The sequence below is a fragment of the Ovis aries genome, chromosome 1 (assembly GCF_016772045.2).
Source record: "Ovis aries strain OAR_USU_Benz2616 breed Rambouillet chromosome 1, ARS-UI_Ramb_v3.0, whole genome shotgun sequence".
NCBI lineage: Eukaryota > Metazoa > Chordata > Mammalia > Artiodactyla > Bovidae > Ovis > Ovis aries.
In genome coordinates, this window is record NC_056054.1 from 70,073,475 (window position 1) to 70,091,916 (window position 18,442).

Below are 18,442 nucleotides of genomic sequence, written 5' to 3' on the forward strand. Positions count from 1 at the left end.
AGCATTTAAATGAGAAATTAATATAAAAGATATTTTTAAAATCCCATGCTTTTGGAAATTAAATGTCCACTTTTAAATGACAGATGTTTCTAAGAAGCCATAACAAGGAAAACTAGAAAATATTTGCAAAGAATAAAAATGAAAAGAGAATTTACCAGAATTTGTTGCATGCAGCTGAAGCTGTTCAATGCAATTAAACATAATATGGAGTCTTGAATAAGGTATGAAACAAATAATGGACACTAGCATAAAATTTTGTGAAATGTGAACAAAATCTGTACTTTAGTTAATAATACTGTATCACATTAATTTCTTCTCTTTTTTATCTTCTTTTTACAACACAGTATTTCTTTATAGGCTCAGAACTGGATTAAAAGTTTCAGTTCAGTTCAGTCAATCAGTCCTGTCCGACTCTTTGCAACTCCATGGATTGCAGCGTGCCAGACTTCCCTGTCCGTCGCCAAATCCCGGAGCTTGCTCAAACTCATGTCCATCGAATCAGTGATGCCATCTAACCATCTCATCCTCTGTCATCCCCTTCTCCTCCTGCCTTCATGCTTTCCCAGCAGCAGGGTCTTTTCCAATGAGTCAGCTCTTTGCATCAGATGGCCAAAGTATTGGAGCTTCAGCTTCAACATCAATCCTTCCAGTGAATAGTCAGGACTGATCTCCTTTAGAATGGACTGGTTGGATCTCCTTGCAGTCCAAGGGACTCTCAAGAGTCTTCTCCAACACCACAGTTCAAAAGCATCAATTCTTCAGCACTCAGCTTTCTTTATAGTCCAACTCTCACATCCATACATGACTACTAGAAAAACCAGGGCTTTGACTAGACGGATATTTGTCAGCAAAGTAATGTCTCTGCTTTTTAATATGCTGTCTTATGTTGGTGACAGCGGAGGCATGGTTGGACGTTGCCTGCTGCAGGGTTGGGGTCACTGAATGTAGCAGTACATCCATGGGATCTTTTGAAGGAGGTCACCATTATCTTCATTACCTCCACCATAGTTGGGCCCCAGGTAAATAGCAGGGAAGGAACACAGCTCCATCCATCAATAGAAAATTGGATTAAAGATTTACTGAGCATGGCCCCGCCCATCAGAACAAGACCCAGTTTTCCCCTCAGTCAGTCCCTCCCATCAGGAAGCTTCCATAAGCCTCTTATCCTTCTACATCAGAGGGCAGACAGACTGGAAACCGCAATCACAGAAAACTAACCGATCTAATCACATGGACCACAGCCTTGTCTAACTCAATTAAACTATGAACCATGCCAGGTAGGGCAACCCAAGACAGATAGGTCATGGTGGAGAGTTCTGACAGAATGTGGTCCACTGGAGAAGGGAATGGCAAACCACTTCAGTATTCTTGCCTTGAGAACTGCATGAACAGTATGTAAAGGAAAAAAGATAGGACACTGGAAGATGAATTCCCCAGGTCGGTAGGTGCCCAATATGCTACTGGAGATCAGTGGAGAAATAACTCCAGAAAGAATGAAGAGATGGAGCCAACGCAAAAACAGCACCCAGTTGCAGATGTGACTGGTGATGGAAGCAAGGTCCGATGCTGTGAAGAGCAATATTGCATAGGAACCTGGAATGTTAGGACCATGAATCAAAGCAAGTTGGAAGCGGTCAAACAGGATATGGCAAGAGTGAACATCAACATTTTAGCAATCAGCGAAATAAAATGGACTAGAATGGGTGAATTTAACTCAGTTGACCATTATATCTACTACTGTGGGAAGGAATCCCTTAGAAGAAATGGAGTAGCCATTGTGGTCAACAAGAATTTGAAATGCAGTACTTGGATGCCATCTCAAAAACAACAGAATGATCTCTGTTTGTTACCAAGGTAAACCATTCAATATAACGGTAATCCAAGCCTATGCCCCAACCAGTAATGCTGAAGAAGCTGAAGTTGAATGGTTCTATGAAGACCTACAAGACCTTTTAGAACTAACACCCAAAAAGATGTTCTTTTTAATATAGGGGACTGGAATGCAAAAGTAGGAAGTTAAGAAACACCTGGAGTAATAGGCAAATTTGGTCTTGGAGTACAGAGTAAAGCAGGGAAAAGGCTAATAGAGTTTTGCCAAGAGAACGCACTGGTCATAGCAAAACCCTCTTCCAACAACACAAAAGAAGACTCTACACATGGACATCACCAGATGGTCAATACCAAAATCAGATTGATTATATTCTTTGCAGCCAAAGATGGAGAAGCTCTATACAGTCAGCAAAAACAAGACTGGGAGCTGACTGTGGCTCAGATCATGAACTACTTATGGCCAAATTCAGACTTAACTTGAAGAAAGTAGGGAAAACCACTAGACCATTCAGGTATGACCTAAATCAAATCCCTTATAATTATACAGTGGAAGTGAGAAATAGATTTAAGGGACTAGATCTGATAGAGTGAGGCTCATGACATTTTACAGGAGATAGGAATCAAGACCATTCCCAAGAGAAAGAAATGCAAAAAGTAAATGGCTGTCTGAGGAGGCCTTACAAATAGCTCTGAAAAGAAGAGAAGCCAAAAGCAAAGCAGAAAAGGAAAGATATACCTATTCGAATGCAGAGTTCCAAAAGAATAGCAAGGAGAGATAAGAAAGCCTTCCTCAGTGATCAGTGCAAAGAAATAGAGGAAAACAACAGAATGGGAAAGACTAGAGATCTCTTCAAGAAAATTAGAGATACCAAGGGAACATTTCATGCAAAGATGGGCTCGATAAAGGACAGTAATGGTATGGACCTAACAGAAGCAGAAGATATTAAGAAGAGCTGGCAAGAATACATGGAAGAACTGTACAAAAAAGATCTTCACAACCAAGATAATCATGATGGTGTGATCACTCATCTAGAGCCAGACATCCTGGAATGTGAAGTCAAGTGGGCTATGGGAAGCATCACTATAAACAACGCTAGTGGAGGTGATGGAATTCCAGTTGAGCTATTTCAAATCCTTAAAGACGATGCTATAAAAGTGCTGCACTCAATATGCCAGCAAATTTGGAAAACTCAGCAGTGGCCACAGGACTGGAAAAGGTCAGTTTTCATTCCAATCCCAAAGAAAGGCAATGCCAAAGAATGCTCAAACTACCACACAATTGCACTCATCTCACACACTAGTAAAGTAATGCTCAAAATTCTCTAAGCCAGGCTTTAGCAATATATGAACAGTGAACTTCCAGATGTTCAAGCTGGTTTCGGAAAGGCAGAGGAACCACAGATCAAATTGCCAACATCTGCCGGATCATCGAAAAAACAAGAGAGTTCCAGAAAAACATCTATTCCTGCTTTATTGACTATGCCAAAGCCTTTGACTGTGTAGATCATAATAAACTGTGGAAAATTCTGAAAGAGATGGGCATACCAGACCACCTGACCTGCCTCTTGAGAAATCTGTATGCAGGTCAGGAAGCAACAGTTAGAACTGAACATGGAACAACAGACTGGTTCCAAATCGGGAAAGGAATATATCAAGGCTGTATATTGTCACCCTGCTTATTTAACTTATACGTGGAGTACATCATGAGAAATGCTGGACTGGATGAAGCACAAGCTGGAATCAAGATTGCTGGGAGAAATACCAATAACCTCAGATATGCAAATGACACGACACGTATGGCAGAAAGCAAAGAAGAACTAAAAAGCCTCTTGATGAAAGTGAAAGAGGACAGTGAAATAGTTGGCTTAATGCTCAACGTTCAGAAAACGAAAATCATGGCATGCAGTCCCATCACTTCATGGCAAATAGATGGGAAAACAGTGGAAACAGTGCTGACTTTATTTTGGGGGGCTCCAAAATCACTGCAGATGGTGACTGCAGCCATGAAATTAAAAGACACTTGCTCCTTGGAAGAAAATCTATGACCAACCTAGACAGCACATTAAAAAGCAGAGTCAACACTTTGCCAATAAAGGTCTATGTAGTCAAGGCCATGGTTTTTCCAGTAGTCATGTATGGATGTGAGAGTTGGATTATAAAGAAAGCTGAGCACCAAAGAATTGATGCTTTTGAACTGTGGTGCGGGAGAAGACTCTTGAGAGTCCCTTGGACTGCAAGGAGATCCAACCAGACCATCTTAAAGGAGATCAGTCCTGAGAGTTCATTGGAAGGACTGATGTTGAAGCTGAAACTCCAATACTTTGGCCACCTGACGTGAAGAGCTGGCTCATTTGAAAAGACCCTGATGCTGGGAAAGACTGAAGGTAGGAGTAGATGGGGACGACAGAATATGAGACAGTTGGACGGCATCACCAACTCAATGGACATGAATTTGGGTAAACTCTGGGAATTGGTGATGGACAGGGATGCCTGGCGTGCTGCAGTCCATGGGGTTTCAAAGAGTCAAACACGACTGAGGTCCTGAACTGAACTGAGCTAGGTTAGTCATAGCATTTCTTCCAAGTAGCAAGCATCTTTTAATTTCATGGCTACAGGTACCATCTGCAGCAATTTTGGAGCCCCCCAAAATAAAGTCTGTCACTGTTTCCCCCATTTATTTGCCATGAAGTGATGGGACCAGATGCCATGAGCTTAATTTTCTGAATGTTAAGTTTTAAGCCAACTTTTTCACTCTCCTCTTTCACTTCATCAAGAGGCTCTTTAGTTCTTCTTTGCTTTCTGCCATAAGTGTGGTTTCATCTGCATATCTGAGGTTATTGATATTTCTCCTGGCAATCTTGATTCCAGCTGTGCTTCTTCCAGCCCAGCGTTTCTCATGATGTACTCGGCATATAAGTTAAATAAGCAGGGTGACAATATACAGCCTTGACGTACTCCTTTCCCTATTTGGAACCAGTCTGTTGTTCCATGTCCAGTTCTAACTGCTGCTTCTTAACCTGTATACAGATTTCTCAGGAAGGAGGTAAGGTGGTCTGGTATTCCCATCTCTTGAAGAATTTTCCACAGTTTGTTGTGATCCATAGAGTCAAAGGCTTCGGCATAGTCAATAAAGCAGAAGTACTTGATTTTGCATCCCAGGATGTCTGGCTCTAGATGAGTGATCACAGCATCGTGATTATCTGGGTCATGAAGATCTTTTTTGTATAGTTCTGTGTATTCTTGCCACCTCTTCTTAATGTCTTCTGCTTCTTTTAGGTCCATACCATTTCTGTCCAAAAGTTCAAGCTTCACCCAAGTGTTTTTAAATCACTAAAATAATAAATTTTCTAAACTTTTAGCAGTAATACTAGATGTGAAAATACATGGAACCAAATATTGAAGTCTTGGGTTACTATAAATCAGAAATCAAGCATTCTATTCATACTAAGTCAAACAAGTGGAGTCAAACCAATTTTTGTAACGATTTTGTGTAATCATTATTCTAGGTATCTCATATAGGTGGATCACACATTTGTCCTTTTGCATTTGGCTTATATCATTTAGCATTGTGTCTTCAAAGTTACTCCACATTGCACGTTCGTCAGAATTTCATTCTTTTTAAAGGTTGATTAATATTCCTTTGTATGGCTTTGTCACATTTTGTTTATGCTAATGGACATTAGAGAGTTTCGACCTTTTTGGCTACTGTGAATAATGCTGCTATTAACATTGGTGTGCAAGTATATGAGTCCCTGCTTTCAATTCTTTTGGGTATATACCTAAAAGTAGAATTGGTGGTAATTCATATGGCAATTCTATATTTAACTTTGAGGAATTTCTATATTGTCTTCCTGATTCTCTCAAATACATTTTAATTCTCTGTTGAAATTACCCATTTTTTAAAATTTATATTCTCTACCTTTGCTTTTTTCCTATATATTTGAACATGTACATAGCTATTTAAAAATCTTTTTTGGCTGACAGCAATATCTAGATTATCTATGGATCTGCTTCTATTGTCCATGTTTATTTCTTGGGTTTCGGTCATGTCATCTTGTCTTTTGGTATGCCCCGTAATTTTGTACATAATGCCTCCAGAGAGGATTTCCCTTTCCTCTAGAAGGCAGATATACTGGTAATTGATCACCTTAAACCAATCAGGGGGCTGTGCTGAGCGCAGGCTTAATGGCATCTCCAGTGAAGGTCAAGCTACTTTGGGTTCATCTCCATTCCAAGAGCATAGCCCTCCAGGATTTTTAACTGAGACCCTGGGAATTCACTGAGATTTCTCCCTCTGGCAGGTTTATAACTCTAGTCTGTATCTTGTGAGACTGCCAAAATGTCTGCTTTTCAAAGGCTTTCCAATGAGATTTTTTTTTTAGCCTTCCATTCTGTAAAGCCCAGGATTTGGCAAACATCCCAACAGGATAACTGCCTGTATGCTTGAGGTTCCCTTAGTTTTCTATAAAAGCTTGCTGGTTTCTTGTCCCCAGAGCAAAGGTCTCCTGGTATACAGTCTTGGTTCTCAGACACCTGCTCATGCCTAGTATCAGCAAATTCCTCAAGGGAAAAAGAAGCTACAAAAGTTAGCTCACTTTTCTTGAGATTCTTTTAGCTCACTTTCACTCTTGGGGTTCAGCCCTTTGGGATCTCAGCCCAAAGCATGGTGTACCAAGGTCCCACTCTTGGTAGAAACTGTACTATATTTTTATCTTCCTAGCCTCATAAGGGAGGAGGCAATGGCACCCCACTCCAGCACTCTTGCCTGGAAAATCCCATGGATGGAGGAGCCTGGTGGGCCGCAGTCCATGGGGTCGCTAAGAGTCGGACACGACTGAGCGACTTCACTTTCACTTTTCACTTTCATGCATTGGAAAAGGAAATGGCAACCCACTCCAGTGTTCTTGCCTGGAGAATCCCAGGGATGGGGGAGCCTCATGGGCTGCCGTCTATGGGGTCGCACAGAGCCGGACACAACTGAAGTGGCTTAGCAGCAGCAGTAGCAGCCTCATAAAACTATATTTTAGGTCATATAGCTCCAGGCAAACACAGTTACAAAATCAAGGCTCATGTCTCTTAAGTCTTATCCTTTCTCAGATCTGTTTTTTATTAATATTTACTTATTTAATTTGTCTATGCTGAATCTTACTGGCAGCACTAGTTTCTTTGATCTTTGATCTCCAGTTGTGGCATTCGAATTCTGAAGTTGTGGCACATGGGATCTAGTTCCTTGACCAGGGACTGAACCGAGGCCCCCTGCACTGGGATCACAGAATCTTAGCCATTGGACCACCAGGGAAGTCCCCCTTTTCTCAGATCTTAATCAAATAATTCCTCACTACCTTGTTAGCTCTTTGAAGCTCTAACATATACTTTAAAAATATTTTCTCTGCCTGTTTTCTTTCTCTTTTAAGAAAAATAATTTTACTGTTGGCTGTGCTGGGTCTTTGCTGTTGCTTAGGCTTTTTCTCTAGTTGCAGCGAGCAGGGTCTACTCTCTAGTTGTGGTGCACAGACTTCTCATTGCCATGGCTTCTCTTGTTGCAGAGCACAGGGTCTAGGTATGTGAGCTCAGTAGTTGCAGCTCCCTGGATCTAGAGCACAGGCTCAGTAGCTGTAAGGCACAGGCTTAGTTGCTTCATAGCATGTGGGATCTTTATGGAAGATTGAACCCGTGTCCCCTGCATTGACAGGCAGATGCTTTGTCAGTGAGTCACCAGGGAAGCCCCATTGCTTTCTTTTCTAATCACACAATTCCTATGCCATATCAGTACTATTTAGTATTACTGGTCTTAAAGTATTACCAGTTTGGGTAAGTTTAAGAACATAATTCCCAAACGCAGAGAAACTACAATTTTTTTTTTAAAAGACAGTCTTAGGAAAAAGATATATTTTAGGCTTAGAAAGCTTGTTTATTATTTTCAAGTTTTAGAAAGATAACCATTAAATTATACTAGAATTATGTTTTGCTTTCATTTCTTACCCATTAAAATGAAAAATGAGGTACTTAAACTATAATTTTACTCATAACAGAATATATACCAACATATGCCTTACATTTTAAAGGCTACTACATTAAAAACAAGATAAAACCACATCTATTTCCAATCTCTTAGAACAGTGTTTCTAACATAGCCAGATGATGTTAATAGGTCTTCCTGGGAGGGTTACAGTGGGGATGGATTTTTCTCCTAATCAAATATATTTCCTTTCTTTGGAGATGCAGAACACACACTAGTATATTAAAGATCCTAAGAAGTCCTCAGTAAAGTCAACTCTTTATATTTGTTTAACTTTCTGTTTTCAAGTATATCTGACTCATGGACTACCTTTTAAGGTGCCTCAAGAAACCCAGTTTGACAAAGGTGACGTTAAAAAAGGAAAATAAATATTTCAAATAGTTTTGGTTATTCACGTGTTATTATAGTTGATTATATAACTTCTTTCTTCTTCACTGAAGCTGAGCTGGTGAGTTCTGTGGGGGGAGGGTTGTTAGCTTTATTAATCTATAACTTCCTTTATCAGCCTTTTCTGACTCTGCGTAGCAGAAAGAGCATGAGCTTTCTATAGAGACAGAGCTGGGATCACACTCTGGCTCCACCAGGAAAGGCAAATTCTTCTCTCTTGTTAGTCATATTTCTTTATTAGTAAAGTGGGTTTGGGGGGGCTTTCACAGGATTATTTTCAGTACTAATGATGATATGAAGTACCCAGTATGCTGCCTGGCCCCAAAGTTTCCTTCTGTTCTAAAAGTCCTCAAGGATCTGGAATGCACATGGAACGAACATGAGACTGACATCTTTGACCCTTCCCTGATTTGGAACTCTTCCTTGCTAATTAATTCCCTGGCTTCTTATGTTAGTATTTCTCTTCTGACTACTAAGAGGATGTCATTCTCCTGGGGAATAATTTATTTTTATTCTAACTGACAGAATGTCTAGAGTTAACCTAATTTTTATTCTCTTAGAACTTTGGAAAGCTTCAGGTATCCCTGTCTTATGACCCTATATCATTTATTACTGTAATAATTATAATAATTATCTTACCTTACTGTAATTATTCATTTTCTTCCCTACTAGACTCTAAGTTCATGAGGTCAGGATACCTTCCTCCCTGCTAAATGTACACACCTAGCACCACTGGCCTGTTTAAAAAGTAACCATTCAATAATTAGAATCATTAATAAGTTATAATAATTGGGATCTCAATAATTATTATATAAAAATATAATTCTTAGATGTTTTTAATATTATTTATATAGAAGATATTAGCAGAAAACAAGGAGTTAAATATTATCCTCAAACACTTAAAATATAAGTGCTATGGAACCAATATTTACTACTAGAAATCTTATTCTGTTAGAGTGATTTTCCTAAGATATATCCAGTAGGATAGAAATTAAATAATAAATACACATATATACTTTTTACATATATTTTCAGCATTCGAGAATGACTCCATTTATTCAAAAGATATGTTATAGAAAGGATGGATGCAAATAACACTTTCATACTATAAATATTTAAAAATCCATCTGATTAGAGTAAACTAAACTTCAAGTATATTTGAAAAGCAAGAATCCCTCTTTGTAATAAGTATGCTCTCATACTAGTCTGGCTTACTCAGATTTCTGAATACAGAGTTTTTCAAAGTGGGGAACAGTCCTACTAATTAGGTCATATCAAAATGTTAAGAAATTTGACACAACTCAAAATCAAATTAACTTTTACTTTTTGCAAATAATTTTTAGTCTATGTATAAGTAATAAACATAATGTGTTATTAATATAGTTTTTTAATGTGTTATTACACTTAGAATGGATAAACAACAAGGTCCTACCATATAGGACAGGAAACTATACCCAGCCTCCTGGGATCAACCATAATGGAAAATAATATATATATGTATATATATATAAGAATGTGTATATGTATATAACTGAGTCACGCTGCACAGCTGAGATTGGTACATTTTAAATCAACTCTACTTCAATTAGAGAATAAGGTTTTTCATAAACTAGAAAATAAAAAATACTTACTATTATTTTCTTACAGTCCTTTCCTCTGCATAGTTCTGTATAGGTAGAGTATTGCACATATATAATCCAGCTTCCAACAAAAACCGCCAACCAGGAAAAGAAAAGATATTTCATTCGCACATATGAGAAGCGAGCCTGTAAGTAAAAGAGCACATAACAGTCAATCATTCAGCACCCAGTCAGCATTCACTGTCCTAGAACATGACTTTTCCCCCTTTCTTGGAAGACTCAATATATATTCTAGGCTTTCATATGGCAATTCTCCTAGAACAATGTGTACTTTCACTGAGTCTAAAAAGCATTGGTCTTAGAAAAGGAAGCTCCTTGGTCTTGCCAAGAAAAAGAGAACAAAATACCCTTTAAAATGTATAGTCTTTCAAATACCACCAGCATCCAAAGTTACTCATTAAGCACAAGCACGTGCACCATGCTACCCTGGACACACAGTAAGGTCAGGTGAAGAGAGACACAATCCCCTCTTATGACAAGCTTACAGAAGACTGGTTCAAATAAGAATCTTAAAGTTCTTTATGAATAAGTATGGCAAAAATAATTGTGTTTTAAAGAAATAAAAACAGAGAATTTGGCTACTAGTCTAATGTCTCACAGTGAGGTACAACCAGAGTAAGAAATGAAACTTCACATTCATTCCTACTTCCCTGCTGTATTCACCAATGCTTTATGTTCCTTTTATTCAATCAATCAAATGCTTCACCTAACAGATATTCTGGAAATTTGAGGAAACAGTTACAACTATTAAAGAAGAAGAAAGATTAATATATATAAAGAATAAATGGCTCCCCGCATGTCAGTTTGTAAAGCTGTATAATAGGATCCTCTTTGCCTTGCTTTGCAACTAGTGCTCTGGTATCTAATTGCGACTGCGGTCAGTTGGTGGTTTTTCTCCATCAACTACATATCAAACAGTTTCATCTCCAAAACTGTCAGCTGGTCAAGATAATTTGACATTTATGTTTTGAGTCTAGAACTCCAATGGTCTGATTTTATAAATAACTGAATTTAGGACCATGGGGAGAATTGAGCAAATATAAAAAGACATGTAAACAAACAATGAAAAGCTAGTTTTGCTTTTACAATCCCAAGTCAGTTTCTCACACTGGACAACAGAGGGATACTGTGAGCGCTGTGGACATGCAAAGAAAGCCGAAAGAGATGAAAGAGACGAAAGTGCATCTGCAGAGACAATGAGTGCAGAGGAAAAAGGGACTCAGAAATACTGAAGCGTTTTGGCTTTATTTGTGGTTTAGATATCAGACTTTGTGAAGTGAATCCCAGCACCAAAAAGCTTGAGTACAACAAATTCACAGTTAAATGATAGGTCTCTGAGTTTTATTATTAAAACATTTTTTAAAATGGCTTAAATGCAAGTTATTTTTGTATAGCTCTAAATGAATCTAATAAAGAGAAAGTCCAGATAGATTTCCAAATAAAATCACATAAATGACCATGAACATACACCAAGGGGTTTGTTTGAAAGACATTTAAGATTACTTGGCCCTAATAAGAGGTCTAGTCATCAGATAGAAATTGATATGTACCAGTATTATAAAGCTTAAATATTATTGAGTGACATAATGCCTATAGAACATAAGCACTTTGCTAGGCACACAGAAAATACTCAACAAATGTTAGCAAAATCAATTTGCAAGGCCCTGAACAAAATGCCAGTAATGCTGTCATTATGATAGGCCACTGCCTTCTTTTTGGGCTTGCCAAAAAGAAAACCGAATCTGAATCTGATTAAGCCTTTAGCTCCAGCTACCAGTTTACAGGAAATACAGGAGACAGAGGCATATAAGTAACACTTAAGTAAATGACAGTATTAGGATACAATCAGCAAACTCTAGGCTGTGGGAAATGCGGCAATACAAATAACCTAGTTCTTCAACAAATAAATTATCAGGGAGAAAAGAGAGAAGACGAGAAAACCAAAGATCAAAAAATACTTAAGAAATATTGTGTATTAAATAATCACATTTCACGGATCTTTTTTGAGTCCTGATTCAAATGAAAAACTGTAAAAAAAAAAAAAATGACATTTATGAGACAATTGAAAACTTGAAGGCTGACAGGATACCTGATGCTGTAAAGGCATTATTTTAGTTTTTTAGGCATAATAATGTGATGTTTAAAGAAAAATGACTTAATCTTTTTGAGATAGACACTGAAACATTTATGAATAAAATAGTACCTGGAATTTGCTTCTAAACAATATAGGAAGGGAAAGGTAGGTGGGAAAAACAAGCTGGGTGATGGTTACATGCCTTCTTTTGTACATGTTTCTCTCTACTGCTTTAACATTTTTTTATGTTGTAAGATAAGGAATACTTTCATACCAAGATACCCACTTCCCACACATTCATTCAGCAACTATCTATTGCCTACTACGTGCCTGGCGCCACCTTAGGCACTTTCAGAACGTTTGCATATACAGTGACAAACAAATCCTAAATACCAGATAAGTACCCTTAACACAGTTCAGAGGGTTTCCTGGACAACAGTAGCATGGCATGATTTTACTTTTATAAGTCCAATCTTTTGTGTGTATGTGGCCATTAGAGAAAGATTATTTAATAAAAGATGATAAGACAACTGTTAATCATTTGGAAATAGCATATTTTAAAACCTAAAACACATCTTACATCAAAATAAATTCCGCAAGAAACTGATACACATGTAAAAAATGACATAATATAATACAAATGTAGGGATTTTTCAAAAATATTTTTTGAGATGACAAAAATTCCAACTACCACAGAATCTCTAAAGGAAGACATTGACTATATAAAAACTTTAAAGTTGTGACAAAAATCACTGTAAACAAAGCTGAAAGATAAAATGGGATGTGATAGGAGTCTTCATCATTAGAGTAAGAGAGAGTAGCTAGAGGGCTCAGGACAAGAACTGCAGTCAGTAGGAGATTTGTGCTCACTCCTATGATGGTGGCAGAGTATGCTGTCACGGCATTTCTGAAAGAGCAGTTAGCCATATACATCAAACACTCTAAAAATTTTACCTAGCAAATTCCACATTTAGGGATGTATCACAAGTGAAGAATTAAGTCTATACTATACACATACCCAGAGAAGGCAATGGCACCCCACTCCAGTACTCTTGCCTGGAAAATCCCATGGATGGAGGAGCCTGGTGGGCTGCAGTCCATGGGGTTGCTAAGAGTCGGACACAATTGAGCGACTTCACTTTCACTTTTCCCTTTCATGCATTGGAGAAGGAAATGGCAACCTACTCCAGCGTTCTTGCCTAGAGAATCCCAGGGACGGGGGAGCCTGGTGGGCTGCTGTCTATAGGGTCGCACAGAGTCAGACACGACTGAAGTGACTTAGCAGTAGCATACACATACCCACACACACATCCCCCGACCCACCCCCATGTAATACATATGACATCTTTTACACCTATTATTATAACAGTGCATTATCAGAGGCAACCAAGTTTCATCAATCAAGAAGTTACTAAATACAATTATTGAAACCATTTTATTTTAGAAAAGCTACTTACAAGCTATTTATGGGCAACAACTTTATACTCCTAGATATCGTTAAACCATGTACAGTTAGAGACAGCACTGCAGAAGAGCAGACAGCAGAATTAAACAGAGCAGACTTAAGGAAACATCAATCGTCATTATTTTGCCCATTTTTCATTTTGTGTACAAAGAGGCATGAATGCAGTTTGAAATCTTTTAGTGGCCATAAAGTTACAATCAACCACTCTGTGAGAAGTTCAATCTTAAATTAATATTGAGATGGGGTTTAAAAACAAGATTAATCTCAATTTGTTTAGTAAAAAATCAAGGAAGACCTTACACTGTAAAATAATATTTTCTTTTTTCCTTTTTTTGCTTTGCTCTGCAGCAGGTAGAAGTCACAGAGTAAAGGAAACCACGCAGACATGGTGAGTCGGTTCTCTGATAGTTCAGAACTTGGTTCTGTCTTACCTTCTCCTTGACACCCACCTCAAGGAGTCTCGTAATGTCAACTACCTTTGGAGTCTCCATCAATAATTTCTATTAGCTATCAAATGCATATTGAGCCTAGTAAATGTTGGCAGCAAAGACCTGTATATTTCCCCCTTCTGCACAGCCAATTTAATAAAATTTGAAGTCATTTTGTTTTTCTCTCAAAGAGCTAAATTAATTATTTTTTCCCCCTCTGGCATATGTTTAAATGGAAAAAATACCCTGTAAACTGGCTTGCCCACTGTATCGTCATGATACAGAATGCCAAAATTTTTGGAGAGGAAGTTGGATTGATGATGTTCCCAGCAGGGCAGTGGGCATCACCTGTTATATATAAATGACAAAAGGAGTGAAACACATTTTTATTCTAGTATGTCACTGAAATTACCGTGAATTGAGGGTAACACAAACTAGTATAAGGGCTTTCATGTGTCCTTTAATTTCTGCAGATCCTGTTGCCTCACATTTTAAAATAAAGATTGAAGAAAAACAGCCATAAATGACATCTGTACCTACTGACTAATTTTATTTCCCTGTGTGGCACTCACTAAAATGTTCCCAGTGGTCTGTTCTATACCAATTACCTAGACAATCTAGACTTTGATGAAAAAATATAGTTACTGTTTATGATCTTTTTACTGATGCTGAACTATCCAAAATACTGCCCAGAAGCAAAATTTGTTCTGCTGATTTTGGGCCTAGCTACTTCCCTGGTGGCTTAGCCGGTAAAGAATCCGCCTGCCTCCAATGCGGGAGACCTGGTTTGATCCCTGGGTTGGGGAAGATTCCCTTGAGAAGGGAATGGCAACCCACTCTAGTATTCTGGCCTAGAGAATTCCATGGACTGTATAGTCCATGGGGTCACAAAGAGTTGGACACGACTGAGTGACTTTCCCTTTCACTTTTCACTAGTGGTACACTGCTTTATTCCAAACTATGCTCCTGAAAGTCATGATAAGAATTTTAGAGAATGCACTATGGCATGATTCTCAAATAGAGTCAGGTTTGCCTCCTGGGGATACCTGGTAGGGTCTAGAATCACAAAGTGTGATTGGGCTTTTGTCTATTGAGGCCAGAAATGTTGCTAAACATCCTTCAAAGCACAGGAGGGCTCCCCACATCTAAGAATTATCTACCCAAACGTCCATAGTGCTAAGACTGAGAAAACTTGTATTATGGTTACAAAATAAAATGAAAGCAAAGATTATGGGGTAGAAAGAATCAAATTTGTATGACACTATCATTTTATTTTAAATTAGTCTTTAAAGCATAAACTACTACTTACTTAGAAAAGTATAACATCTGTCTGGAAATAACAGAAATAATTCTTAATGACTAAATGATTGGCAATATCTTATTATAAATAAAGAAAAATCACTGGAGATGGAAAATATATAAATGATGAAACAAACTTTCTCTACCAATTCTACTGTAAAGAACAGTGATATTTTTTTTAGATTGTTTTATTTCACTGTGATGATTTTATTTCACGACAAATCTGAAAACCTATGAACTTATTCAAATAGTTTTACATTAAGGTTTTGAATTAGGCATAAAGAGGCAACACATCAAAATTTGGCTACATAAGACTACTTCTATATTACTTACCTATTTTTCACATTCAGCATCATTTATAAGGTTGGTGCAAACATAACTATAGTTTTGACCCGTGAATTTTTGTTTGCTTTTTCTTTTTCATTAATTTTCTTATTGAAGGATAATTGCTTTACAGAATTTTGTTGTTTTTTTGTCAAACCTCAACATGAATCAGCCATAGGTATACATATATCCCCTCTTTTTGAACCTCCCTCCCATCTCCCTCCCAATCCTACCCCTCTAGGTTGATACAAAGCCCCTGTTTGGGTTTCTTGAGCCATACAGCAAACTCCCTTTGGCTATCTATTTTACATATGGTAACGTAAGTTTTCATATTACTCTTTCCATACATCTCACCCTCTCCTTCCCTCTCCCCATGTCCATAAGTATATTCTCTATGTCTGTTTCTCCATTTCTGCCCTGTAAATGAGTTCTTCAGTACCATTCTTCTAGATGCCGTATATATGTGTTAGAATACAATATTTATCTTTCTCTTTCTGACTTACTTCACTCTGCATAATAGGTTCTAGGTTCATTCACCTCATCAGAACTGACTCAAATGCATTTCTTTTTATGGCTGAGTAATGTTCCACTGTGTATATGTACCACAGCTTCTTTATCCATTCATCTGTCCATGGACATCTAGGTTGCTTCCATGTTCTAGCTATTGTATATTTGCTGCAGTGAACAATGGGATACATGTGTCTCTTTCAATTTTGGTTTCCTCAGGGAATATGCCTAGGAGCGGGATTGCTGGGTCAGGTCTATATGGTGGTTTTATTCCTAGTTTTTAAGGACTCTCCATACCTCCTCCATAGTGGCTGCATCGATTTACATTCCCACCAACAGTGCAAGAGTGTTCCCTTTTCTCCACACCCTCTCTAGCATTTATGGTTTGTAGGCTTTTTGATGAGGGCCATTCTGACCTGTATGAGGTGATATCCCACTATGGTTTTGATTTGCATTTCTTTAACAATGAGCGATGTTGAGCATCTTTTCATGTGTTTGTTAGCCATCTGTATGTCTTCTTTGCTCTTTTTCCCACTTTTGGAATGGGTTGATTGTTTTTCTAGCATCAAGCTGTATGAGCTGCTTGTACATTTTGGAAATTAATCCTTTGTCAGTTGTTTCATTTACTATTATTTTCTCCCATTCTGAGGGTTGTCTTTTCATCTTGCTTATAGTTTCTTTTGCTGTGCAAAAGCTTTTAAGTTTAATCAGGTCCCACTTGTTTACTTTTGTTTTTATTTCTGTTACACTAGAAGGTGGGTCATAGAGGATCTTGCTTTGATTTATGTCACTAAGTGTTCTGCTTATGTTTTCCTCTAAGAATATTATAGTTTCTGGTCTTAAATGTAGGTCTTTAATCCATTTTGAGTTTATCTTTGTGTATGGTGTTAGGAAGTGTTCTAATTTCATTCTTTTAAATGTAGCTGTCCAGTTTTCCCAGCACCATTTATTGAAGAGGCTGTCTTTGCCCCATTGTATATTCTTGACTCCTTTATCAAAAATAAGGTATTCATAGGTGCATGGGTTTATTTCTGGGTTTTCTATCTTGTTCCACTGGTCTTTGGGGCTTCCCTGGTGGCTCAGAGGGTAAAGCGTCTACCTGCAATGAAGGAAACCTGGGTTCGATTCCTGGGTTGGGAAGATCCCCTGGAGAAGGAAACAGCAACTCACTTCAGTACCCTTGCCAAATCCCATGGACGGAGAAGCCTGGTAGGCTACAGTCCATGGAGTCACAAAGAGTCAGACATGACTGAGCGACTTCACTTTCTTTCTTTACCACTGGTCTTTATTTCTGTTTTTGTGCCAGTACCATACTGTCTTGATGACTGGAGCTTTGTAGTATAATCTGAAGTCAGGAAGGTTGATTCCTTCAGCTCCATTCTTCTTTCTCAAGACTGGTTTGGCTATTTGGGGTCTTGTGTTTCCATATGAATTGTGAGATTTTTTGTTCTAGTTCTGTGAAAAATGCCATTGGTAATTTGATAGGGATTGCATTGAATCTGTAATTGTGTTTGGTAGTATAGTCATTTTCACAATATTGATTCTTCAACCTGTGAATTTTAAATCATTATAACTAGGCTCAAACACATCTTTATTCATCAACATAGGTGCCATTACAATCAACACATTTTTGCCAATGAGAAATAACTTTGCTTATTCCTGTAGTATAAAAATCTGTGCTTTGGGATTCAATGAACTCTTGGAAAGCATTTCCTGCATCCTTTCGGTTGTGGAACCATTCTCCCTGCAAAAAGTTATTGAGATGCTTGAAGAAGTGGTAGTCAGTTGGTGAGACATCAGGTGAATATAGTGGATGAGACAAAACTTCCTAGCCTAATTCATTCAACTTTTGAAGCATGGGTTATGTGATGTGTGGTGAGGCATGGTTGTGGAGAAGAATTGGGCCCTTTCTGTTGACCAATGCTGGCTGCAGGCATTGCAGTTTTCAGTGTATCTCACTGATTTGCTGAGCTTACTTCTCAGATGTAATGGTTTCACTAGGATTCAGAAAGCTATAATGGATCAGACTGGCAGCAGACCACCAAACAGTGACCATGCCTTTTTATGGTGCAAGTTTGGGCCTTGGGAAGTGCTTTGGGGCTTCTTTTCAATCCAACCACTGAGCTGGTTGTCACCAGTTGTCATATCAAATCCACTTTCATCACAATCTGATTGAGAAATGGGTTCATTGTTGTCACGTAGAATAAGAAGACACTTCAAAATGACTATTTTTTTGATTTTTGGTTAGCTCATGAGGCACACACTTATAGAGTTTTTTCACCTTTCCAATTTACTTCAGATGTTGAATGACCATAGAATGGCCAATGGTGACTTCTTGTGTAGTAGTACGAGGGTCAGCTTCAATGACTGCCCTCAGTTGGTTGCTGTCACCTGCCAATGGCCAGCCACTATGCTCATCTTCAAGGCTCATGTCACCTTTGCAAAACTTCTTGAACCACCACTGCACTG

General features: G+C 38.2%; 1 protein-coding gene across 2 annotated transcripts in view; it reads right to left on the minus strand.

Moving 5' to 3' along the window:
- Positions 1–18,442, minus strand: part of DIPK1A (divergent protein kinase domain 1A) — a 124,244-nt gene that overhangs the window by 32,930 nt on the left and 72,872 nt on the right. The window contains exons 2-3 of one of the 2 annotated variants that reach the window (XM_060411704.1): positions 13,408–13,474; positions 9,868–10,002 (exon numbers count right to left, since the gene is read on the minus strand). In XM_060411704.1, the coding sequence (XP_060267687.1) occupies positions 9,868–9,981 (114 nt within the window). In that variant the 5' untranslated portion in view covers positions 9,982–10,002; positions 13,408–13,474. The remainder of the gene's footprint in view (positions 1–9,867; positions 10,003–13,407; positions 13,475–18,442) is intronic. The other variant, XM_015092116.3, reaches the window with a different exon arrangement.